Source organism: Squalius cephalus, assembly GCF_949319135.1.
Source record: "Squalius cephalus genome assembly, chromosome: 18".
NCBI classification, from domain to species: domain Eukaryota; kingdom Metazoa; phylum Chordata; class Actinopteri; order Cypriniformes; family Leuciscidae; genus Squalius; species Squalius cephalus.
This window is the reverse complement of record NC_137139.1, coordinates 33,462,930-33,490,929: the sequence shown is the minus strand read 5'-3', so window position 1 is coordinate 33,490,929 and position 28,000 is coordinate 33,462,930. Positions and strand designations below refer to the sequence as shown.

Genomic DNA, 28,000 nt, shown 5'->3' with positions numbered 1-28,000 from the left:
AAACTGAACAGATGAGCTGGAAGCTTCTTCAAACAAAATTTCTTGTTTGAAATCCTGAAATTAACGATCAAATCTTACATTCACTCACAGGTAAGCGATGGAAATTGAAGTTCACTAGTTTAATAGCATGATGCAGTACAAGAACGTTTGTAAAATTAAAGTCTATGTGTTCATGCAACATATCAGAATCAGGAACTGCAGACAGAATAAACAAAGTTCAGTGAAAACCATAACTCCATTAAACAGAAATGACACTTGAGCTGCGTCCGAAATCGCGTACTATGTGAGTAAGTACTACATTTAAATTAGAACGTTCGCGACCGTTAGCTGCTAACTTACGGGTAGTATGAATGGAGTCCGGTGCCGTGCCGAAAAGTGATGGTCCGCCGAAAATTGATTGCGCCCAGTCTCCTAACGTCTACAGCTGGATTAAACATACATAACGTGCAAATAACCGTCAGTTTATGTCCGTGGTAATAGCAAAGGTATGTCTGTGTGATACTTTAACGTTTCTTTTAACATAATAATAACAATTGTGGCCAAATAAGTGTTTGCAGTTTATAGCTTAATCAGGTATGACATTTACATTATAGGAAATAATAGAAGCCTGTTGTTGCCGATGGAATACGTGTTTGTATTTGGAAAACGGACTGTAGCCTATAATAACATTAGCCTATACCGTTAATATATAAAATAAAGACATGATCTCTTTTGCAAATATCCGTATGACTCTGCATTATTTTACCTGCTGTACCAACCAATCCAGCCCTTTTTACCTGTTAAAATACCTTCAAATGTCGAAAACAACCCATAAAATACAGTATTCTACTTATAACAAAATGATCGAAGCCTCTACTTATTGTAATAAATAATGCAATCAATTTTCGGCAGACCATCACTTTTCCGCGCCATGTTGGTATTGTCACGTAACATGCGCGGTCACATCAGCGCGAAAATTTAAGGAGCCCATTCCACTGACTGCCCCATACTGTCTATATGGACTGCGCCAGAGCAATGTTTTTAGTTCTTCTTTCCGCTTTCGTCTGCGTTTTTACGTCGTTCGTGCTCACAATTCAGAGGAGTCGTCGGTCAGCTGCTCGCAGATCACGCCTTTGTCGAGTGCTTTTGTGTAATTTCTCAAATAAGTTAAATATCATTTGGCCAATACATTTTACCTCAGAAAACACACACACACGCACAAACCTGTGAACAATGACAGATGTTGATTTTTGGTCAGGAAAAAGTAATTTATTTGCTTGTGATATTACCATCAATGAATAAACATGAATGAATCAATAGTATGCGTGTGTGAATGATATAATAAAAATGATCAAACTAGAAGAAAAATGCAGATGGCACTTAGAGACTTTTATATCTTAAGTATTCATATGTGTGTGTGTGTGTGTGTGTATATACAGGTGCTGGTCATATAATTAGAATATCATCAAAAAGTTGATTTATTTCAGTAATTCCGTTAAAAAAGTGAAACTTGTACATTATATAGACTCATTACATGCAAAGTAAGATATCTCAAGCCTTTAGGCTATTTGTTATAATTTTGATGATTATGGCTTACAGCTTGTGAAAACCACAAAATTAAAATCTCAGAAAATTAGAATATTACATGAAATCACACAGTAATTACACAGTAGTCCCATGGTCATTGAACCAGGTTTTGGTTATTTTGGCAGTGTGGGCAGGTGCAAATCCTGCTGGAAAATGAAGTCAGCATCTCCATAAAGCTTGTCTGCTGAAGTAAGCATGAAGTGCTCTGGAAATGTCCTGGTAGACGGCTGCGTTGAGTGGACAGCACAGTGGACCAACACCAGCCGATGACATGGCTCCCCAAACCAACACAGACTGTGGAAACTTCACACTGGACTTCAAGCATCTTGGATTGTGTGCCTCTCCATTCTTCCTCCAGACTCTGGGACCTTGGTTTCCAAATGAGATGCAAAATCTGCTCTCATCAGAAAAGAGGACTTTGGTCCACTGTGCTTTATTAAATCCAGAGTCAACGCAGGTGTCGTCCAGGACATTTCCAGAGCACTTCATGCTTCCTTCATTTTCCAGCAGGATTTGCACCGGCCCACACTGCCAAAATAACCAAAACCTGGTTCAATGACCATGGTATCACTGTGTAATTACTGTGTGATTTCATGTAATATTCTAATTTTCTGAGATTTTGATTTTGTGGTTTTCATAAACTGTAAGCCATAATCATCAAAATTATAACAAATAAAGACTTGAGATATCTCACTTTGCATGTAATGAGTCTATATAATATACAAGTTTCACTTTTTTAACGGAATTACTGAAATAAAGCAACTTTTTCATGATATTCTAATTTTATGACCAGCACCTGTATACACACACATACATAAGAAATGGATCATATAATACATACATACATATTATATTTATAAATAAGCCAACACAGAAAACAAGTGTCTTGTCGATTCAAATTGTATTCTAAAATAAACTATAAACACGTTTACAGATTGTTAGCCCTACAACCTACTGCGCAAATTCTTCATCTATATTTTAAAGGAACACGCCGACTTTTTGGGACTTTAGCTTATTCACCGTATCCCCCAGAGTTAGATAAGTAGGGCCCTATAATTTCCGCGATCACGGAATCGCGGACGGAATCGCGGAATTGGCAAATTAACGCGGAATCTAGCGTCAACGCGGAATTTCGCGGAATTTTACATATTTGGAATAAAATTCTGTTTTTGTGTGGGAGAAAAACGTGTGTCTGAGGAAAATCGCATATTACTGAACGAGCAGAGAGCGAGGCCCGGTCGCGCGCGCGTCTTCAAACTGTCTTGCTCTCTCTCTCACTCCCTCGCGCTTATTAATCTAAATCAATTGAGAATTGACACAATGGTAAAAGATGGGAAGAACAAAGTTTAACGTGGAGCATTCGGATATTTTTTTCCTGAATTACCGCTGGGTGTGAATTGTGCAAAAAAAAACTTTTTTACCTTTCCTTCTTCTCTGAAAAGCGTTCCGCCCATTCAGCTGACATAAAAAACACTTTCAATAAACTAAACAAAACCTATCCAATGATGAAATGTTTTCTGTGTTGACAAATCTTGTGCGATGTCCTAACTGCCGGGATAATCACACAACGCGTACAAGTCTGCTAATGATACGTCCGACTCGCGAACTAATGACTCCTTTGAACCGATTCACTTTAATGAATGGTTAAAACAACTGATCTGTCCATCACTGAATCAGTTCTGTGTATAACAAAATCGGTAACACTTTACAATAAGGTTCCATTTATTAAACTCTAGTTAACTAGATCAGTTAACATTAACTATTAATAAACTGCACTTCTACAGCATTTATTAATCTTTATTAATGTTAATTTCACCATTTAGTAGCCTACATTATTTAAATGAAAAGTTGTATTTGTTAACATTAGTTAGCTTAATGCACTGTGTGAAGTAACATTAAAAATACAGGGTTAGGGTTAACTAAGATTAACAAAGATTAATAAATACAGTAACAAATATATTGCTCATGGTTCATGTTAGTTAGCCTCATACATTCACTAATGTAAACAAACCAAACCACATTTAACACCTCTTAAAATGAGAATTTTGTTTGTTACCTCAATAAATTTAGGGTCATTCCTATTTTATTTGTGTACATTTTAATCATTAACATTAAAAACACTCTTTTTACGACTAAAATAACAGTAAAGGGTAAAAAAAAACTGAATTCCCAAAAATTAAAACGGAAAAAACGGAATTTGCAAAAATTAAAACGGAAAAAACGGAATTTGGGAAAAAATAAAACGGAATTTGGGAAAAAATAAAACGGATTTTATAGGGCCCTACATAAGTCCATACATACCATTTTCATCTCCGTGTGTGCTGTAACTCTGTCTGACTCACCCACCGCTAGCCTAGCTTAGCACAAAGACTGGAGGTAAACGGCTCCAGCTAGCATACTGCCTAGAGCCCTGGACGGGGCAAAACATCCAGCCCTAACCGAGACCTGGCCCGTGGTGTTCAAGCCCTAATCCGGCCCCAGCCCGAAAATGTCTGCAATTTTTCAGCCCGAACCCGAACCAAGACCAACATCAATATCACTTAAAGCTCTCTCTGTCTGACGCGCGCTCTATGATGCGCGCTGTCTATGCTAGACGCACACACATACACCCACGCTACTAGGTACAACTTTATTATAGGCCTCAAACATAACTACCACCACCGACAATTATGCCCACAAATATTAATACAGACTGTCCATTACAGAGAAGCATAGCCTAAGCATGTAGTAGAGAATATTATATAGCCAAATGTAATCCAGCAGTAAATAAAGATTTACGGCCTACCTTTTTTTGATGTCAAGTAACTTTACTGAAGAAAAACGTTTCAAAGAACTCTTCGCCAACTGGCTAACGTTAAATAATAATAAAAATATAATAAAAGAGAAAAAAAATCTGTTGAACTGAGTATATAGGCTCATTCACTGTTTATTTGTGAGTGTTGTGAAGAAAAAGAATAGCATCCACTGTTTAAGGCTTCAGGCTCATTGTTTGTTGTGGTAATCAAATCAAAACTCTTTCAAAGTGCATCTTTTCCTGAAGTATTGGGAACTTTTAGTAATTCCCCACGCTCCAACTTCTCCCTGATACTCTGCATGGTCAACTGTCACCTAATGCATTGTACGCGCGTGATCACATATTGCGTTGCATATTTATAATATAACAATATTTCATACAGTAGCCTGCGCTCTGCACGTATATTATGGGCACGATGAAAGGTGAAAAGCTAAATGAGCCCGAGTCCGACCAAAGCCCGATGTGTAAAAATTAAATTTAAAAAATGACCCGACTGCTCCAAATAAGTGACAAAATAACGCCAACATTCTCCTATTTACATGTTGTGATTTGTATAGTCACAGCGTGTACAAATAACAAGGTCACATGAGACACAACCATCTTCTAACCTTATACATACTGGGAACTATATTCTCAGAAGGCGAAGCACTGCTACTTCTGCGGAGTGATTTACTCCAACTCTGAGCGAACTCTCGGCTCGTCACCACTGGGCTTCTCAAGTGCTGCGAGCAAATCACTCCGCAGAAGTAGCAGTGCTTCGCCTTGTATAAGGTTAGAAGATGGTTGTGTCTCATGTGACCTTGTTATTTGTGCACGCTGTGACTATACAAATCACAACATGTAAATAGGAAAATGTTGGCGTTATTTTGTCACTTATTGGGAGCAGTATGCTAGCTGGAGCCATTTACCTCCAGTCTTTGTGCTAAGCTAGGCTAGCGGTGGGGCGTCAGACAGAGTAACGGCACGCACGGAGATGAGAAAGTAGTAGGTCATTCGGGTACTTTTCGCCTACTGTTTTTCGAATTCTATGATTTCGGACATACTACTCTGTTCGCGTACTGTTTTTCGCATACTATATAGTAGGGAAGTATTCGATTTTGGACGCAGCTTTGGTGTTTACAGATGTTTATTTAGTAGGTTATTTGTTTGAAAAATTACAGTTCCACTCATTTTCTGTGTTGTCCTTTATACATCTTATGACGGTATTAAAATGTTGTTGTAAAAACCTATTACATTTGGTGTACTGTGGCTCCTAGTTTCTGTTTAGTTTCTGTATTTAGTTTCTTCAGATTTTTTCTATTACTCAATACAGAACCCATCTAAAACAAAACCAGCAGTCTCAGACCAGAAGTTAAGGGTGGAGCTTATAGGCTCAGTGTGGTTAGGGTTAGTGTTGGAGGAGGGTTAGACAGTATTTGACTTTGATAGGGTTAGGTGGTACATAACTTATTGTTGTAAGTTATAATAGTATTTAACATGCAAGATCCATGGCCTAATTTACTCAGCACATATAATTATCAAACTTGCTCTCTTCAGCATGTAGAAGATATATTGACATTATACTTATCTTTTCAGCCATGGCGTCCTCCAGTGGTCCAGCACTAAATGAGGAGCTCCAGTGCTCCATCTGTCTGGAAGTGTTCACTGATCCAGTCACCACTCCATGTGGACACAACTTCTGCAGAACCTGCCTGAACAAGTGCTGGACGAACAAACAGACCTGCTTCTGTCCACTCTGTAAAGAAAAATTCAGCAAAAGACCTGATCTCAAGATTAATACAACATTCAGAGAGGTTGTGCAACACTTTAAGCAGAAGCTCAATCTAGGAGAATCTGAGGTGTTCTGTGACATCTGTGAGGAAGGAAAGCAGAAAGCTGTGAAGACCTGCCTGATGTGTCAAAGCTCTTACTGTGAGACTCATCTGGAGCCTCATCACAGAGTCCCACGTCTAAAGAAACACACACTGATCAACGCTGTGGAAAATCTGGAGGATTATATATGCCAGAAACACGAGAGACCTCTGGAGCTGTTCTGCAGAGATGACCAGACGTGTGTTTGTCTGTTCTGCACTGAAGGAGAACACAGGACTCACAACACTGTTCCTCTAGAGGAGGAGAGTCAAGAGAAGAAGGTAAAGAGTTACAGACAAAGCACTTTAGCATTGTGAAATGCAGATGTCTTTCCTGTGTCATGTTTCCATGTTGAAGAACCTGTTCCTTTTTATTTTAAACAGCCAAATCCATTAGTCTTTCATTACATTTGATAAAAACTGATTTTGTTACCCTCAAAGCTGTCAAACATGGACTAAAAGATTAATTTGGTCTTTAAATGGTTTAAAAAATCAATATTGAAATAAGAGTTTGTCAGAAGATGGAATGCTATATTCAGTGATAAATGTGTCTGTGTTTTTCTCTGTATGTAGAATCAGCTGGTTCAGACACAGACAGACGTTCATCAGATGATCCAGGACAGAATGAAGAAGATTCAAGAGATCAAACACTCAGTAGAGCTGAGAAAGGTTTGTGCTTCGATCAACCCGAGTTCATATCCTGACTCATGGTCGTTTCCGCATCCCCATTTCACTTTCTGTTCATTCTCTTACTATCAAAGGAGCTGAATTACATTGTGAGTTCTGCCATCATCTAGTAACCCTCATGTTGCTCCAAACAAATATGATTTTTTCCCCATAGAGCACTGCACCAATCCAAGAGTTCTTTTGGAGTTCTTCAACATCTAGTCCTTATGAGCAGCACGAACATTTCTTTTGTGTCCCACTGAAAACCACACATTTTAAGTGACATAAGGTTAATTAATGATGATAGAATTTTCATTTTGGGGTGAACTATCCCTGTAAATAATATGTGAATATGGAATAGATTAACTAATATAACTGTTCTCCTTCATTAGAGAAACACAGAGGAAGATAAATCCTCCAGTGTTGAGATCTTCACTGATCTGATCCGCTCCATTGAGAGATGTCAGTCTGATCAGCTGAAGATGATGGAGGAACAGCAGAAAGCAGCAGAGAAACAGGCTGAAGATCTCATTAAAGAGCTGAATCAGGAAATCACTGAGCTGAAGAGGAGAAACACTGAGCTGGAGCAGCTCTCACACACTGAAGATCATCTCCATCTCATACAGGTCTGTCAACATCTGTCTCAGTCAATATGTACAATATTACAGGACAAACTCTCTGTTCTGTAAGGTCCACCCAATAGACTAGTTGCACGTGGCCGCCATTTTGGATTTCGGATCAGCGAATGTGCGGTTAGACACTTCCGGTTTCGCATTTATACTTCTGTGTCGGACCTACGCCGGAGACTCTACGCTGTAGGCAACACGTTGGTTTTCATTTATAGTTCTGCGTCGTTGTTCGCGTTGACGCACAATTACACTTGCAGAGAGAGCATGTGAAACCAGAGGGGAGCGGTCCTAGCAGACCAATCACAGCGCTTGCGTCCGCGTAAAGTTGGAGCGTTTTTACATTTTTGGAGAGGTGCACGTTAGGGTACGCCGAAGGGTATGCACGCTACACACAGCCTACGACGTAGCTACGGCGTGAGTTCGACGCAGAAGTATAAATTGGGCTTTACGCCCGGTGCAGGGAGCCGGAGAAAGCCGAAAATTATCTTTTATAGTTGTTTATAGAATAAATTATCACTTAAAATACTACTAAGATCCATATTACTATCACAAGAGCCAATGGCAATTAAATGCATGGATGCATAGTCAGATTATTGAATGAAATACAACTGTTCACGAACAGAAGATTGTATTTGACTCATGCTGCATACACATACGCAATGACAATTATGCCTACTGTAAATATAGAGTTACAACTACGATTAGAGTTGTTGATGAACCATGAACATTCACATGTTTGCCCTGAGATAGGCTACAATTTATCTCCATAAATACTATTTTTGTCAATTCTGCGCATACATTTTTACTTACTTACATCAATTGCTCGATCAATATTATCATCACATATTTTACATTTACATTTTTTACTGTAGGTACCACAAACAATTTAATATAGGTGAGTTTGTGTATATTTTACACGTAGTACAATACTGTATAATGTGCTGCTTATAAACACCAGACAGATAATGATTTATGAAACAGATCTTTACTCATCTCACTTGCACAAAATAAATGCAGTAATAGAAAGCATATAAACGCACAGGTGAAATAAACTGAAAATTATATGCATTTAAAAATTTGGTCGTGACGAAATGGTACATAACGGCACACAACGATGAAGTGGCAAGTCATCTCTCTTGAATCCTAAAAACACTCATTGTGAAAAAATATCTCTGTGGTAATGGAACTCGGTCGCTCTCGCTGTCTCCCGCTCTCGCTGTCAGGAAGTACTGGCCCACACACTCAAGTTCGAACGTCAACGGTCACCGTGCACGGAGCGAATTGACCCAACGACGGTGTCCAATGGTGTGGCTGAAGGTTTCCTGTGTGTTGGTCGCATGAGTGATTTAATTTCAATTACACTTTTATCTGACTCAATTTTATCTTGACCTCGAATTTAGGTTGGAATGCCAATGGATTGTTGGTCATTTATAATTGATCTAGATATTTGATCATTCTATTTAACACTTTACTTTAGATTGTACTTGTTCATTCGGATTCCAATGTTGTTCAGAGTCTCACACCGGCCGTTAACGTGAATCTCACGGTCACAAACTCGCCAGTCTGATCATTAGTCAGAGTAAAGGTTATGACTAATACTATTCAATAAGCTGCACATGCTTGCCATTATTTAAATAGTAATTCTGTTTAGTCCCTTACTGTTACGAACTGCTCCAACGTTGGAGATCCAAACGCAGCTTTAATAATAGGGACAATTCAAACACGTAATCCAAAGTACAGGCAAGGTCAAACACAGGCCGGCCACATAAACATAACAAGGAAGAGAACAGAAGCGGCCAAATGAGTAATCCAGAAACAGGCAAGAAATCCAAAATACCAAGAGACATGAAACCAGGGAGAACGCTCAGAATTGAAGTGTACAACTACTAACAAAACCTCACAGTGAATGACAGAGTTAACAAGGCTAATGAACCACAGGTGGACGTAATCATGGCTGATTAGTCTGCGCAAGGTGCGGCGACGGCTGTTTTGGCAGAAGACTTAGGCTCAAAGGCGGTGGGCCAAGCTCGGTGGCCATCGGAGCTTGATGCATAGTGCATCAAACTTTTGCAACATTTCTTTAAATAGTCAGAACAAGACAAAACATCCTCCAAATGGAGGCACAAACTAACAATTGGAATTTGCATTAATCAAGATCCCAGACTTGGGTAGTTTAGACCTTATTGAGGACAGAAGGTAATTTGCATGAAATACACTGGTAAAGGGCTCTCGCCTCCACCGTAAGCAAAGTATTTCTAATCTCCAGGGTTCGTACGGGTGCTTGAAATCCTTGAAAGTGCTTGAATTTTGATGTTGTGTTTTCAAGGTTTGAAAAGTGCTTGAATTTTGGATAAAATGCTTGAAAATGCTTGATTTTGTAACTGTATTTCTTTCACAAGAAATATCTTTCTGACGAAATAGTTCTTTATTAAATGGAGAAAAAAAATTTAGCCCTTCAGAATCAGATACAGATTGATTTGCGTTACGCTGGCCAGAGCAAAAGTAGGCGGAGTTTTCATTTTGATTTTCGCGGTTGTTTGGATGCACCGTTTTTATTGGCCACGCAGCGGCAACAGTTGAACTATTTTAAACTTTGACCGCGGCGTGCGCGCGAGCTCGCTGAGCTCCGCTTTGGTCCGAGTCGCGCGGTGCAAGCTATTGAAATATATCGGTTTCATTTCATAGCGCAGCGCGGTCCGCGTCCTATCTGAAAGGGCCATTAGTGACTGAGAGTACTTGGTGTGATAATGTAATGTAAGTATTGCATGTCCGTTATTATGTCACGTTCATTTGTGGAATATGCAGTGAACATTGCCAAAATTACAGAAGTGTAACGTGCAAATTAACCTGCAAACATTAGCCCAGTGCATAACAACAGTCGTTGATTGCTGAAGTGAAATCAGTCAGTGTCATTAGTATACTGTTACTGTAAGGTTTAGGATGGCCCTATGGAATATTTACACTGGCCCAAGACATCTTGGCAATGAAATACATTTATTAGGCAGGTGTCTGTGCACTCAGATATTGTTCAAACCTTGTCTATATCAAGAATGTGTCCCAAAACGGGAAGGCCTGTCAAATATTTCTGTTCAAATCCTAAGTCTTCATATTTGAAATTATTTCAGTTTTACATCCTATAAATCACATTATCTGGTAAGCAATATTTGGACATTAATATAATGAAAAGTATATTATTCATATGCTTTTGGCTATATACTTAGTGATACATTTTTTAAGAATAAAACTTGTGATTGGCTTAAATATTAGGGCTGCACAATATATCAAAATATTGCAAATGTATTTATTACAATATGCATAATTGCATATCGCAACGGCTTGCAATAACTGGGGTCATGAACAAAAGACAAAAAATCACTCACTGCTTTTGGCTGAATGGCTAACTTTTGTATCTTTAATAAGAATCAGTATATTTAATTCATGCAGTGAAAACTAAGCAGTGTTTTATTTTTACCTTTGATTAATCAGTTTCTGTTGTTAAATAAACCTAATGTAGGATAACCTGAACCCCAGTGATGTTAAAATAACACTTCTCATGCTACAGAACACTGATGTTCACTGTCTTGAAGTTGTAGGGATATTTTCTTATCACAAAAAGAATGTGAAACACGTATGTGTAGGTTATATCATTTTAAAGATATATAATTTAAGTTAATTTGACACACTTTAAGCATTATCGTATCGCAAATTGAATATCGCATTATTTAATGAGTTATCGCATATCTCATTTTTCTTCAATATCGTGCAGCCCTCTGCTATTATGAAACATTTGGCTGTTTATCTCTTTTGATGTGATAAAAACACTAAATAATAATTTTAACTATGTATTGGTATGTAATTTATGGTAGTGTAAGGTGCTGGAAAAAGCTTTAAAATGGACCTGGAAAGTGCTTGAAAAGTGCTTGAATTTGACCTTGGAAAAAGTGTACGAACCCTGAATCTCTCTAACTTGTAGCTTTCTCTGGACATGTGACCACTTGTAATGATAAGTAAGACGGAAGCAATAGCAAGTAAAATGATGATTTATTGAACAGATGTTCACACAGGAAAACTCAGACAAGGTCAGACAAGGAACACAGACAGCAGGAGAGCGGTGACGCAGGGACTGAGATGGGCGATCCAGGGGTGAGTGAAGCAGAGAAGATAATCCAGAGGTGAGAGCGGGAGTGAAGCAATCCGGTATCCAGTGAGACGGGAAACACGAGGAATACAGGAAACAGGCATGAACACAGGATTAATGCGAGAGTAAAACACGGGTTTGATCTTTGACACATGAAAGGCGGGATGAATTCTCCTGTACGCCGGAGGAAGTTTGAGTTGGACTGTCACCAGACTAATAATCTTGGTGACAGGGAACGGGCCAATCAATTTGGGAGCTAACTTGTTGGAAACGGAACGGAGCGGAATGTTCTTGGAAGAAAGCCACACTTTTTGACCCATGACGTAGACGGGAGGCCTTGACCGGTGGCGATCGGCTTTAGCCTTAGTGCGCGCCCCCACCTGGAGCAGAGTCTCGCGGGCTCTGGTCCATGTGCGGTGGCACCTCTGGACGAAGGCGTGAGTGGAGGGGACCGCGACCTCGGATTCCAGACTCAGAAAAATTGGTGGGTGGTACCCTAAGCTACACTCAAACGGAGAGAGGCCCGTGGATGACACTGGTAACGAGTTATGTGCGTACTCAACCATAGAAAGTTGTTGGCTCCAGGATGAAGGATTCTTGGATACCAAACATTGCAACATTCTCTCCAAATCTTGGTTGGCTCGCTCGGACTGACCATTACTCTGGGGATGATAACCCGAAGACAAGCTGACCGTAGCTCCTAATAATCTACAAAACTCTTGCCAGAATCTGGACACAAACTGGGAACCCCTGTCAGAAACCACGTCCATCAGGAGGCCATGTAACCGAAAGACGTGATCAATTACAGTAACCGCTGTCTCCTTGGCTGAGGGTAATTTGGGCAAGGGAATGAAATGTGCCGCCTTCGAGAACCGTTCCACTATGGTTAAAACAACCATCATGCCTTTAGAGGGCGGGAGGGCGGTGACAAAATCTAGCGCAATGTGGGACCATGGTCTCGAAGGGACAGACAGCGGTCGGAGTAACCCATCAGGAGGTCGGTTAGACGTCTTACTACTGGCACAAACTGAGTAAGCCAAAACAAAATCGTGAATATCACGAGCCATTAATGGCCACCAGAATCGTTGCTTTACTAAACAGCTAGTACGATTTACTCCTGGATGACAAGCCACGTTGGAGCAATGACCCCATCGAATAACGTCGGACCGTAACCCCTCCGGAACAAACAATCGATTCGGTGGGCAACCTGGCGGAGGCGTTACCCCTTCTAAGGCCGTCTTGACCTTCGATTCGACCTCCCATATGAGTGTGAAGACAACTACTTTCTCGGGCAAAATGCACTCGGAAGTAACCGGCCATTCGGATGGATCAAAATAAGCTTACTAAGCTAACTAAGACAGCCAACAACTCTCTGTTACCAATGTCATAGTTACGTTCGGCAGGTGATAAACGATGGGAGAAAAACGTGCAAGGATGCATCTTGTCGCCTGAGGAAGCACGTTGGGAAAGAACTGAACCTACCCCCACCTCTGATGCGTCGACCTCCACCACGAACTGACGTGTGGGATCAGGGGCGACTAAGATGACTCAGCTCTGGTTTGGTGGGGGAACGGGCGGTGTGGGCGGCGCAGCAGGAATACTCAGTAGTTGGATCTGCTGGGTGAGCTCGGACACCTGCGTCACGAGCGCTTGAACTGAGCGTCCGGTGTTGGAAATGCTCTCGGATTTCGCGCAAACAAGACACACACACACACAAACACACAAGACTAGAATGAGACAGCGGATCTACCAACCGTGACATTTCAAATGAGACCAAACATGATTGTCAATTCACTTGCATTGACAGAACATTGTATTTTTCATGTAATCATTCTGATTGAACTGTGTGAAGGGAAGAATGGGTGAAGGGAAGGAATAAATTGTGAAGGAAGGACAAGAGTGAAAGAAGCTTTCCCACATATTCGCTCTGTGGGGTGTGGAGACGGATGCCTGCATGTGTTTGTTTCTTGTGCTTGAGGATACGTTTACACGACACCGATATGCTGAAAATGGAGAAGTTTTTCCTTTGAGTTTTCTTCGACACCATTATCAAAACTATACCCATTCACACGGATCCGCGAAAATGACTAAAAACCCTGTTTTCTGCTGCCAGGCCATTAGATGGCGATGAAACACTATAGACTGAACATAAGACAATGTTTAATTTGCATATTTAAATATTTCAGAAATGTATTAATAGAGAACATATAAGCAATTCTTCATGTAATCAACTAGGGGAAGTACGGTAGGGGTGTGGGGAAAAATCGATTCTTAGATGCATCGCAATGCGGAGGTGGACGATTCTGAATCGATTCACAAATGTCAAAAACCGATTTAAATTTTTTTTTTCTAATAACGTAATATTGACGGCACGCAAAAGGCGGAACTCTAAAGCGGATGTGCAGTGCGCAGACAGTCTGTGGTGCGCACATAACAGAGACACATGATGGCTGAGCGCCAAATTCGAACGGCACCCTCTTCGTTAAAAGCTAACGTATAGAAAAGTGACAATTTCATTGTGACCTATTTAGTTTTTTTTTTTTTTTTTTTGTATGAGAGCTTTCTGTATTGTTTAGTTTTCACATCAATATGCTGTAAACCGATCTGTTATACATACGTTATACTGCCCTCCACAGTCACAGTGTGTATCAGTACAATGCCAGTCACAAAAAGTTACATTTTGACTGTGCTCTCTGCAGACGTTCATTCACTTTTTTTGTATAAGCTGTTTTTGATTGTGGTATACAGCAAACATTTCAGGTCAACTCTTTATTATTTAGTTGTGTATAAGAGCGGCTTTGTATGTTACTAATTATTCAGAATATGCATGAGTCCACAAGCATTATGTTTGTATGAGAGCTGCTGGTACATAATTCTATATTTTTGAACGAAAACGGTTTGTGATTTTGCTGCAGCAAAATGCTTTTTGTCTGAAGGATTATATTGCTCATTGGAAATAACTGGAGGATGTTGGTTAGAAGTCTATTATAAATGCTAGAGATTCAGAATATGCCAAAGTTTGTATTCATTTACTACAAGTATGCTGCTAGTACAGGCACACATTTATTTTCCTGTTGGTTCTCAGCAATGTTGGGACATATGCTGGCAAATGTAACCACATGACTTGATGACATTACAGTTGACTTGCCAAATCACTTCCATTTGTTTTATTAATAAAATGAATATAGGAAGTAGGCCCATTGGAAGTAAATTATTTGTGAGTCATCATAAATACTTTGCTTTAAAAGTACCAAGTAGTCAAAAAAAAAAAAAAAAAAAAAATCATCGATAATCGTTACCCTCTGAATCGTAATCGAATCGTGAGGTGCCTAGAGATTCCCACCCCTAATGTACGGTGATATCATCCATATAAATACAGAGGTTTTGCCTCACCTGTGTTATAAAGCTCCTGTGTAAAACATATTGAACTGCTTTAAAAAATAATTATCATATTTAACAGTCTTCTCTCTCTCCTGCTGTAGATGAGCTCATCCCTGAACACTCGTCCACACACCAAGAACTGGACTGAGATCAGGATTGACTCTGGTGTGAATGTGAACTCTCTGAAAAGAGCTCTGACTGAACTGAAGAAAACTCTAGATGAGACACTGAATGAAAAACTCAGTCAAACTGGTATGTGAATATCAAATACAGTGTATAGATTTTTTTGCTATTAACTTAGAAATTACGTTTTTCAAGGAATATTATGGGTTGAATAAAAAGTTGGTGATCACACAATTATTTTGTCTCAGTCTGCAAATGATCACACTGTTTGAATAATATATATATTTTCTTCTAGAAACAAATTTTGTTGCATAATTTTCCTGTTATCTCTGTAAAGCTGCTTTGAAACAATCTGTACTGTAAAAAGCGTTATATAAATGAAGGAGACCTGACTTGACTTTAAGTTATGTTGTAAAAGTAAAGGACTGTATCTTCTCAGCACAGCACAATACACACACTTGTTACTGCACTGGTATTAGCAAAGCTATTGCTTATTGAACAAAGCAACATATTATTAGTTTTAATAAGTTATTCATAACCTATCCATAAACTCTACTCTTCAGTGGAAATGATCAAAACATCAACATAACAGAAACTCTTTCACATGTCAAACATGACTGAACATTAAACATTAACTGATGTTTCCCTTCACTCAAAAACACATAAAATAACACTTACTTTCAATATTTACTCTCCATTTTCAGCCATGTGCAAAGCATGCTGGGAACTAACAATGGTGTCTCTAAATCAGGTGTCACCAACCCTGCTCCTGGAGGGCTACAGTCCTGCAGATTTCAGCTCCAACCCCAATCAAACACACCTGGACCAGCTAATCAAGCTGTTCAGGGTTGCTTGATAATTACAGGCAGGTGTGTTGGAACAGGGTTGGACCTAAAGTCTGCAGGACAGTAGCCCTCCAGGAGCAGGGTTGGTGACACCTGCTCTAAATAAAACTGCAAAATTGAACTAATTCTCTTAAAATAAATAGGTAGCCTTTTTTCCTCAATTTAATCAGCTTAATCGGTTCCTCAATTCAAGCCTCAAAACTGCTTAAGTTTCCTTAGAAAATGAGGAAAATGTCTCTCTTGGTTTTATTAGTGAAATGTTCTCATGCCACTGATGCTGCCAGTAGAGAAACTCACTGTTAACCTGAAACTATTGCTATGAATAATTCATCATTATATTGTCATCTGTGTCCACAGGGTTGAAGTTTGTGCAGAAGTTTGCAGGTACAGTGTGACTGACACCATTTTCTTCAATACACTCACAATACATTGTTTAGAATCTGTATTATATAATGTACATATGAAAATGTTTGTTCTGAAGTTGACTGATAATGTCTGATCTCTCTCAGTGGATGTGACTCTGGATCCTGATACAGCGAATCCACATCTCATCCTGTCTGATGATGGAAAACAAGTCAGTGAAGGAGACATTGAGCAGGACGTCCCAAAAAACCCAAAGAGATTTGATAAGAGTTCTTGTGTTCTGGCAAAGCAGGGATTCGGTTCAGGGAGATTTTACTATGAGGTGCAGGTGAAGGGAAAGATTAAGTGGAGTTTAGGAGTGGCCAGAGAATCCATTAACAGGGAGGCGATCACACTGACTCCTGAGGATGGAGTCTGGACTCTGATTCTGAGGAATGAGAATCATTATAAAGCTTGTGAAAGTCCATCTATCTCTTTATCTCTGAGAGTGAAACCTGAGAAGGTTGGTGTGTTTGTGGATTATGAGGAGGGTCTGGTCTCTTTTTATGACGTGGAGTCCAGATCTCATATCTACTCTTTCACTGGTCAGACTTTCACTGACAAACTCTATCCATTTTTCAGCCCAGGGTTTAATGATGAAGGTAAAAACTCAAACCCACTGATCATCACTCCTGTCTCACCATTAATGGATTAGAATATGTAATGAAAACCAAAAAAGATTTTGCACTAAACCACAATCAAGTAGATTTTACCAGAACACTTTATAATAATACAGTAATAAAGCACTTAAGTAATTTGCAACTATTAGTTTATAGTTAATTAACAGTTTATAAACTGTAGTTTGTACAGTGTGTGTCATTAGTGTGTGTGGAATTAGTAATGTGCGTCCAGCATTGACACTGACCACAGAAGTCACAACCAAAAGATGAGGCAGGATTTGTTCAATGATGTATCTCGATCCATTGCAGTGTCCATTTTGTTGGTCAAAATTTTGAAGTAGCATGATCACCATTCCCACCTTTAAAGTGATGCGATGGGGAGGCATACCAGATGGGCAGAGGGTATTTAGAAACTCAGTTGGGTACATATGGTGACCCTCAGATTCTGCAGTGTCCACACTGTTGCAAACATGCTCTTCTCCAGGATTTTTTTTTGTCATATATTCATTCACTTTGTCAACTTCAGAGTTGGTTGGGCACAGTATGGCACGTTCACATAGCCACTTTGGATTGGAAATGTTGACTGTCATGTCATCATTTACCCAATTGACAATGTCCTCAAGTTTCTCACCAGAAATTGATAGTGATTCATTGAGCTCAATTGCAAATTCATCCTCTTCTGGAACCACAGGAATTTTCCCCTCACCAAGGTTCAAAATGAATTTGGCAAAATCTGCTTCTGTTTGTTGATCTCCAGCATCTTGAGTGATCCTCATGTTTTCTGTTAGACGAAGAATCTGATACCATGTGGGACAACAGTAAGGATTTGCCTCCAGTCACCGCTGAAAACCATTGTGATGCCACCAAATGGCTTTTCTGAACCTCTGAGCCACTGGAATGTACGATCTGCTGCTTCTAATGCACAGCGATCCATCATTGACACTTCATCCACAACCATGAGATGCGTCATTCTAAGGATTGTTGCAGTACTGTCATGTTCACACATACTTCCACCACTTGCATCAAGGGATATCATTTTTCCAAGTCCATGTTCCACACTTTCCATCACTATTTCGACAACTTTTTGCTGTTCGTCATTGAGGCTGTTTTCTGTGTCAGTAATGATAGTTTGAAGTTCCTCTATGTTGTGCTCAGTCTCATGCTGGATGATGCGGGGAATTTGACTCCGGACGTGAAGTGAATCAGGCTCAGGGAGGCCACAGTTCCCATTTAAAGGAAAACCATGTCTTTCAACATGGTCCTTAAGGTCAAGTAGCACTTGAGTCACAATAAATTCATCTGACTCATTCACATTGGCCCTGTGCATGAAATCTTCACACAGCACATGCTTGTGCCTTTCCCAGAACTGCAAGTGTTCCCCTCTAAGAACAAACATTAGCATGTTGGCGAATACCTCACGCAGTGCTGAGCCAAATGTCACATTTGCAGCCTCCTCCATAACAGAATCTACTTCTTGGTCATTGTCAACAATGCCATGCGCAATGCAAGCTGCCAGATAGGTGTCCATGACCACATCTCCAACTCGTTGGAGGTCTTTGAAGCATGTTGGCCCTGGCACGCGGTACAGAAGGATGCAGAGATAAAATAGTTCAGCAGTGTGAGGGTTGAAGGCAATCATTGGAATTCGTCCAACGGTGTCAGCCATGCGGTCATCGTGAGAACTCAGTCTTTTTTTCCGCAATTGAAATTTCTTCCGTGTGTATGTGAAGAGTTGAAACACATCTGGGTACACAATGTGTCGCATGTGTGGATGAAGAGACATTGCTTCAAAAAAGGCGGTCAGTGTGGTGGCAGGTGGCCCTGAGTCCAACAGGTTCTGGGCAGCGCCTTCATCATTGAACATGATGACCTGTTCATCCTCTAGATGAATTGCAAGCATCTTTACTGGTGGCTGTTTCTGCTGAATGGGGAAGTCGTATATGTGCCAGTATCTCTCAGATGCAGTAATGTCACGCCCTAACTCATAACGTGTCACCTCCTCACGTCGTAGTATGTCACGGGTCTCATCATCAGGCACATCCAGTCTCACCATGCACTGATCAGGTCCCTTCTCCAAATATTTATACAGATATTTGACACTGGAGACAGCACACACAATTTCAACGTTAATATGCGCATTGTATCGGAGCAGGATGTACGGATTGTATGGCACAACCCATGTATTATTGACCGGTACATTGACGCCACCTCTGATGGTCTTAATGATGGGAGAACCAGGTGCTCCTTCTGTTCGTCTTCGGTACAGTGGGTAGGAGTTGTCTGAAAAGCTTGTGTTCTGTCTCAATTGTTTGGGATAGTCTTTGGTGCACTTTTTGTCTACCATGCAGGGGCTGGCACTGTTCCATTGTCCACATGGACCGTGAATCATGTGTGATGTTACAATGCAATGTAGTTCCATATTTGTGTTTTTGTCAGGAATCTCTGCAGACACCACACGGTCAATATCGCTGGCAGTCCTGGGTTTGTCGCGGGCTACCATGGTCATGAGCATGTGTATATGTGGAAGATGCCTCTTTTGTGTTTCCTTCACCATCACATATGCATCAATGTGTCCCAAGATGTCACGCTTGAGGAGGTCTGTGTGGAGTGCTTCCACCTTAATATGAAATACTCGAGCAATGATGTCTGGTCTCTGATTGGTCTGTTGACCCTCAAAAAGTGTTCCTGTGATTTCAGGCCAGTTCGGGTTGCAAGTGAAGGTGAGGAAGAAGTCAGGTTTTCCATTGATTCATACCAAGGCCATGGCATCTTGGAACTCCTTGGCGTACCATCTGGGTGATGTGGGTGGCAGGATGGTTAGGCGTCCAGGAATGATCTCAGTGTGACTATTCAGGGCATCAACAATGATTGTATACTTTTCAGCCTTGATAGACTTCTGGTTGTGGCGGATCCAGTTGAGGCGGTGTGACTCAATTTTTGCCATCATGTCACATACGTATTGCTGTGTCAGTCTCCCACCACGAAGCAGTAAATTGAAGTGTTGAGCAATGTCACGCACTTGAAGATGGTAACGGTAGAAGCATGTTGGTGTGATGCCTGCCAGCTCAGTGTGGTATCCTTGGGAACCCTGAGGCAGAAGAAGCACATATGACAATGGGTCATATGCTGGATGCATGGCATCAATTGTCTGAAACCTTCCTCCTCTGAGGTGAAGAGTGACAGCCAGTTTCCCAAACTGCTGTGTAGTTGTTACTCCTGGAGCAATGACAGCCACGACACTATTCAGTGATGGAAGATTCACAGTACCATGATGAAGGTCATGACGTCGTGTGCGAGCTGTTAGGACAATTTTCAGTTCATTGGCATTGTCATTTTGGGTCACATACTCAATGGCTGACTTAAACTGTTGCACGTATGGATTGCACATGTGAATGGCCTCTTGCGTCCTCAGTAAAAAATCTTCATTCAGATCACTGTTTGAGGCATGGGCTCGACGGTTTTCCAGCTCATGAGCAGGATCGTGGAAATAGATCTGAGCAAAGAGTGGTGTGCGACCTTGTTCAGGAAGGGGGCCGTCAATGTAATGATAAACTTTGCCTTGTATACGCACACCTGGGTTGAAGCCAGGCATAGCTACCTCTTTAATACCAATACTTGCCATTGCCAGCGCATTGTTGTATTGTTTTGCTTGCTTCACAAAACTTTGATCAAGGAAAAGGTCCTTAATAGCATCTGGAGGCTGTGGTGGGATTGAGCCAGGCTTGGGATTTGTGCCGTTATATGTAAGGTTAATCTTACCAGAGTTGCAGCAGAATCCTTTTCTCTCCTCTTTCCATACATAGGCACCACAATGTGAGCATGTAGGACATTCAAACAGTGAGGTCTTGCTCAGCATGTGCCTATAATCACCATGAAGTTCCTCTTGGAAGAAGTCTGTATCGTCACACCGAGCAAGGTTGCGATTGTCTTTTCGTGCCTTTTCCAGACGGGCGAGACGCATCTTCTGATGGCACGTGGTATCCCTTGCTCGTCGTTCCTCTTGCTGCTGAGGGGTCTCCTCCTCTCTCAGAAGGTTGTGTCGTTGACAGTCATGCATCTGGCGATCCGCTCGTATCTCAGGTGTTTCCTTATCTCTCATGTTAGCATAGTGAGCAGCATCGCTTGCCAGCCGAGCACATTCTCACAGACTGACTCACACACAGACACACACACACACAGACACACACACAGACACACACACACACAGACACACACACACACACACACACACACACACTGCAACGCCACAAACATGCAAGTAACCATGTTTACTCTAATGCCTGATCTCTGATCAGTGATTTCTGATGTGTAATTGTAACAGATGTTCAATTCAATACTGTTTATGCATCAGTAAATCAAGCCAGTGACTAAATTATAATTATAATAAACTATCAACTTTACATTGTTTCTCTTAGTAGCATGAAAACAATGTTATTTAAAGTGATTAAATCATATACAGAAAGCGATCAAAGAACACTCCCTTTATAATCGCTGGAGCTGTCAATCAAACAGTGTTTATCTGGACACTTGCCAAAACTCCCGTTATGTAATCAATGACACTGTTACACTGCACAACTAAACTCTTACATCGTGTTTGCATTGTTATTTTGAAAGCATTCGTGAGAGTGCAGAAATCATGTTGCAATGATGAGAGTTCAGTGTACTCTCGTTCGGGGCGGGGAAGTTACATTAGCCAATCACAGCAGTGGGCGTTTACACTGAAGTCTCACAGCCAATCACAGCAGTGCGCGTTTACACTGAAGTCTCACAGCCAATCACAGCAGTGGGCGTTTACACTGAAGTCTCACAGCCAATCACAGCAGTGGGCGTTTACACTGAAGTCTCACAGCCAATCACAGCAGTGGGCGTTTACACTGAAGTCTCACAGCCAATCACAGCAGTGGGCGTTTACACTGAAGTCTCACAGCCAATCACAGCAGTGGGCGTTTACAAAGTTTACATTATTCGAATATAGTCTATTAATGTATTAAACTACAGTTTATTAACTGTTAATTAACTATAAACTAATAGTTTGTAAATTATTTGTAAATACTTTATTACTGTATACTTATAAATTGTTACCGATTTTACTTATAACAAAAAAATGTATATGTGATAGATAAAATGTGTACAAGTGCAAAAACCCTGTATATTCAGGCCTTTAAAAATCAATCATTGACAAAACATCAACTATAATCAGATATTTGTGAGACATATATATTTGTGTGATTTGGTTAAAAAATTATATTTCATCACGGCTAGATTTGAATGGACAATTTATTATGAATCTATATATTTCTAATCAACACAATGATTTGTTTGCTTTTCTCTTTCATTTATACTTTGCTTTTGCTTTTCAAATATACTATGAAATTGACATATGATTTAATATTATATATGGTTAAATTTTACATAATATGCTACACTTCCTGTAAAGGTGTTTCAACATGTTATTTTGTAAGGAAATCTCTGAAGCCATTTTCTGTCTCTCCTCTCCAGCTGTAAACATTGAATTACTTGTGAAATATTGATGTTCTTGGTTTATATTGTAATAACTGCATCATCTGAATAAAGACAAGTGTTCAGTTCTATAACTGATATTGAGTATAATCTAAACAGCTTGATAATTATTATGCAAATACACATTGGAGAACAATGAATATCTGCTCACATAAACATTACAACAGACAGACAGGATATAATCAAAACATGGAGGATCTTTATTGTTGAATTACATTAATTGAGAATGAAAATAATGAATTATTATTCAGTGCAGATGATCCTTAAATCTAGTACATATTCTTCAAGAGAAGCGAGAGCATTAGAAGACTTCACAATGACAGTGTTTTTTTTGTTTTGTTTTTCACAATATCAGCAGTTTGTCACTTAACAGTTAAAAAAAACTTATCTCAGTTTGTCACTTTCATCTTTCACATCCATCAAGTCTAAAAATTGTCAGAAATTGTCTAAAATCTATTCTATTGGCAAATGTAAAGCAAAAAGAAATGGATGGGAACTAGAAAGAAAGAAACAGAAGTATTTGTTTTTACATGTTTAAGGTCAATTCTGTCATGTTTATATGATCAAATATAGTAGATAATACAGTATAACTGCTTGTCAAGACCAAGAAACATCATTATTAGTGTCATTTCCCCCATAAGAGACTAATCCAGATTCACTGAATTCAGAGTTACTGAACTGAATCTGATAAATAGCAGATTCTGCATGATATTGTGAGTCAATCGACTCTGTCAACTTATAACAGTAATGAAAAACATGCTTTTGTATATAATGTATAGCATAAGCTACATTCATACATTTATACTTGTTTTATAGCCTTTAATTTGTACATTGATTGAAGGAGAACATGGGCAGGATGATGATTGACATATTAATAAAACAAGAAATAAATGTCAGATAATCAAAATAGCAGCCCTTCATTAATATATCATTGTTAAAAAGCCAGCGTTTACAAGAGTTTTACACAGATGAGAAATAAAACTGTAGAAAAGTGACTTTAAAAGCAACTCTAGTAACAGTTTCTGACAGCAGACAAATGTCATGAAAAAGTAAAAACATTAAAGGATGAAACACACCTGATGTAATAATCTTCATCTTCATCATCATCTTCTTCATCATCTTCATCATCGCTCTGTTCTTCCTCAGCTGTGGTTTCTCTCCTCATCTTCATCATCTTCTGTGGCGTCAATTTATATAACAACTGTTCCTCTGAAGGAGACTATATTAAAGAATAAAAGACTTTTGTCAGACTTCGATGTTCGAACTAAGAAAGAATTCTTTTTTAAATGACATAAAACACACGTCACCCCCCACATTGAATTTGGGTCACAAGAATGTTGTGTTATTTGTATATACAGTATGTTTGCATGTGTGAACTAGTATTTACTTGTATTTTATAAGGTGTTTTATTACATTAAGGTGTTTTAATGAGTGTGTATTGCAGGGAATTAAGCTGCATTTTCTAAATTCTGATTGGCAGTTGAGAGTTTGAGAGTTACCATGACGACTGCATCCTCAGACAACACAGAGCAGCGCTTCAATAACACTCGTTTCTCTCACGCTCATTTAAAGCTAAAGGTTAGTAAATCATCACATTTCAGAGGAAAAAACTGTTACTCAAATGCTTTAACGTCTAACTATTGCATTTCAAAGTGAATGTTCATTTTATTAATCATTTTAGTATAATTATGTCGTAGAGAAGTCTGATAGTGTATCATTTAACTTACCTGAGATCAGTCTGCTGTGTGAAAGAGTCTGAAACATTTATTTATATGTATATTTATGTATGATAACACTTTAGTTACACTTTAGTCCAATTCTCATTGTTAAATATGCATTAGCATGTATATTACTAGGATATTGGCTGTTTATTACTTATAAAGCACATAATAATGTCTTTATCATGCAAGACCATATTCTACATCCCATAATCCTACCCAATACCTTACTAACTATTAATAAGCAGTAATTAGGAGTTTGTTGAGGCGAAAGTCGTAGTTAATAGTTAGTTAAAAGTGAGAAGTCTTGTAAACTGGTCTAACTTGTGCATTTCCCCTTCAAAAACCTGAAATTCAAATAAATCCTCGTCCATAAAGCCATCAAAACAAGATCATTTTATGTTTGGAGCTGAAATAAAACAACGCCACACATAACCGGAGCTGAACTGGAGAGAGAGTTCACACAGTCCCAAACACTTTTCCTTTACTATTGCTGTATGAGCCGTGGATCTCAGATACAGGGAGATATGTGTGATTTATGTCACTTGGAGAAGAAATATTTTCTCAGTGGAGAAATACACAATATTCTTTGAGTATTAGTATTATCAAAACTGCTCTCTTACTTCTCTTCATTGTTCTGTCAGTCATGACGTCCTCCGCTGATCACAGGACTCTCAACACTGTTCCTATAGAGGAGGAGAGTCGAGAGAAGAAGGTAAAGAGACACAAACTAAACTCCTTAAACACAGTTTGAAATGCAGGTTTCCTATGTTGATGTTGGTGCAGGTCATTCTGAAGGGCTTTGTCAACTTTCAAGAGTACACAGCTTAGAGACATGAACTAAAAGCCACCAAACTAAATTTTGAAGTCATAAAATGGTTTTCAAAATAATTATTCAAATGACTAATATGGAATTAATATGAAATTAATATGGAATCTATACCTGTGTGTTTCTCTGTGTGTCTCATCAGCTGGATCAGACACTGATAGATGTTTATCAGATGATCCTGGACAGAATGAAGATGATTCAAGAGATCCAGAACTCAGTAGAGCTGAGAAAAGTGAGTGGAAGTAAAAATGCTACATTAATATTGCATTATAACATTTCTGCTCAATTAAATAAATTAAAACAACTTTTAAGTGACATTAGGCCAGTAGATGGTGAGAGAATTTTTTTTGTTACTATTCCTTTAAACATGTGTAAATACATAATAACCCTTAAAAGGATACTTCACTGATTAGCAAAATGAATCCACCTCGTCTTCACTGGCTAGCAGATTTCAAGAGTAAATAAAGAGAGCTATGTGAATGAATACATCCAGCTACAACACCTTCAACGCTTGGGAGATGCTTCGACGCTTCTCGTGAGTGCATTGCTGCAGCAATGGCTGATGTGTACAACTCGCAGTGAACTCGATCAGGGCGGGTCTAAGTTATAACGGCAGTGTCAGTCAACACTCGGGGGCGGGGCCTGTGGCTTTAGTGATGTCACTAAAGCCACATTCTGAAAACGGGTCGTTTGGAGAGACTGCTTATGATTTATGGAGATTAAAAAAAAAGGAGTGAGTGGATTTTTAGGGTGTAGGCTGTAGGGTGGTTGTGTACACACACTGCCAACACACATTTATGTCCAAACACCATACAAAAGTGAATTTTGCATAATAGGTCCCCTTTAAGCTTTGTATCAGTGGAAACCCGGTAGCATTTTCGAATGGCAATGCTTCCCTTCCTCATGTCCCCCTGAGACCAGAGATTTCTGTATTGTGTGTCTGAAAAAAAAAAAAAAAAAATCGTCATTTTGCGTCATCTGAGGCTTTTTTGCCCAGAGGCGAGAGACTACAGCCAGTAGTAGGAGCTCGTTCCACATGTTTTCAACCCGCCCATAAAGGGTGGGATCTCACTCACAGAATGTACAAATATTGTCAGCCATCTTTTTTTTTTAAAGCTAAGCTAACAGTCTCTTGCTCTGTGGAGAAAGCTGAGTAGTAAGGGTGACCATACATAGGGCTGGGCGATATATATTGTGACATTGTTATGCGCATCTCGTCAGTAACGCCGGTTCCTTGATTAGTAGTAAATCGTCATCACCTGCTTTCAGATGGAGCGGCATTTACTACACAGAGCCGTAGTTAACTGACAAGCTGAGCCATATCGCATGTATTATCACGGACGTATCGCCTTGTCAGTTAACTACGGCTCTGACACAAGACACAGGTGTTTGTCATTTTGCAATTGACCAGGTTACCACTACTCTCCCGACTCTCTCTCCCGCTGCAGACCTCGCTGAACCAGCGCCCCCTTCGCCACAACAATGTATAGATTTTTTTTTTTGTCAGTAACTAAGAAAATATTATTTTCAAGGAATATTCTGGGTTAAATCTATGTCATGCTGGTGATCAGCAGAAACTTTATGTAGTCTCAGTTTGTAAAGGATCATTGTAAATATAATCATTAAACAACTAACCCTGTCATATATAAACTTTAACTCATGACCATTTAAAGCAGTTTTGCTTGAAATACTAGAACAGAATGTGTAACTATCTGTATACAAACTATAATGACATATTTTACTGAATTGTTAATAATAGAGCTTTGATAAAAAAAATACAAGCTTCAAATTTCTTCACTTAAATCCTCATTATGTTTTTCCCATAGACCTCCATTAAGTATATTTACTGTAAACACATTCTGCATTTCGTTTTACAAAAGAAGGGGCGAGCAACATTTACATGCCACTGATGCTGCCAGTAGAGAGAAACTCACTGTTAACCTGAAACTTTTGCTATAAATAATCCATCATTATATTGTCATCTGTGTCCACAGGGTTGGAGTTTGTGCAGAAGTTTGCAGGTACAGTGTGACTGACACCATTTTCTTCAATACACTCAGAATACTTTGTTAATCTATATTATATACTGTACATCTGAAATGTCTGATCTCTCTCAGTGGATTTGACTCTGGATCCTGAAACAGCAGATCCACATCTCATCCTGTCTGATGATGGAAAACAAGTCAGTCATGGAGACATTGAGCAGGACGTCCCAGAAAACCCAAAGATATCTGATGAGGATTGTGTTCTGGCAAAGCAGGGATTCAGTTCAGGGAGATTTTACTATGAGGTGCAGGTGAAGGGAAAGACTCAGTGGGGTTTAGGAGTGATCAGAGAATCCATTGACAGGAAGGAGGAGACTGACAGTTTACCGAGTCCTGAGAATGGATACTGGATTCTGGTGCAGATTAATGAGGATCAAAATGCAGTTTTTGATAATCCATATGTTATGTTCCCTCTGAGAGTGAAACCTGAGAAGGTTGGTGTGTTTGTGGATTATGAGGAGGGTCTGGTCTCTTTTTATGACGTGGAGTCCAGATCTCATATCTACTCTTTCACAGGTCAGACTTTCACTGACAAACTCTATCCATTATTTAGCCCAGGCGATAGTGATGAACGTGAAAACTCAAACCCACTGATCATCACTCCTGTCAGATGAAATAAATAAAAAAAACCTTGAAATCTGAAAAGATTAACTATGGATGTGCTGTTTAAAAAATAAAAGTATATTTTACTTACAATTATAAAGAAAAAAGTAAATGTGATAGACAAAATGTGTACAAGAGCAAACTAAACCAAGAACTATAATAAAATATTATAGTTATATGCACATTTGAATGGCCAATTTGTTATGAGTCTATATTTCTAGTCAAGATAATGACTTCCTTGCTTTTCTCAGTCATTATTACTTTGCTTTTT

The 28,000-nt window shown here is 39.4% G+C and overlaps 1 protein-coding gene across 1 annotated transcript; it reads left to right on the top strand.

The window, feature by feature from the left end:
- Positions 1–27,740, top strand: LOC307146305 (uncharacterized protein; the record flags this gene model as incomplete). The annotated part of the gene is made up of 14 exons (XM_079850203.1): positions 1–90; positions 5,936–6,492; positions 6,784–6,879; positions 7,269–7,502; positions 15,126–15,276; positions 16,350–16,376; positions 16,502–17,028; positions 19,104–19,252; positions 19,451–19,734; positions 20,961–21,113; positions 24,897–24,967; positions 25,224–25,323; positions 27,076–27,102; positions 27,199–27,740. Exons 2-14 carry the CDS (start codon positions 5,938–5,940, stop codon positions 27,738–27,740), a joined length of 2,916 nt encoding a protein of 971 aa, XP_079706329.1. The 5' UTR covers positions 1–90; positions 5,936–5,937.
- Between the last annotated feature and the right edge of the window lie 260 nt (positions 27,741–28,000).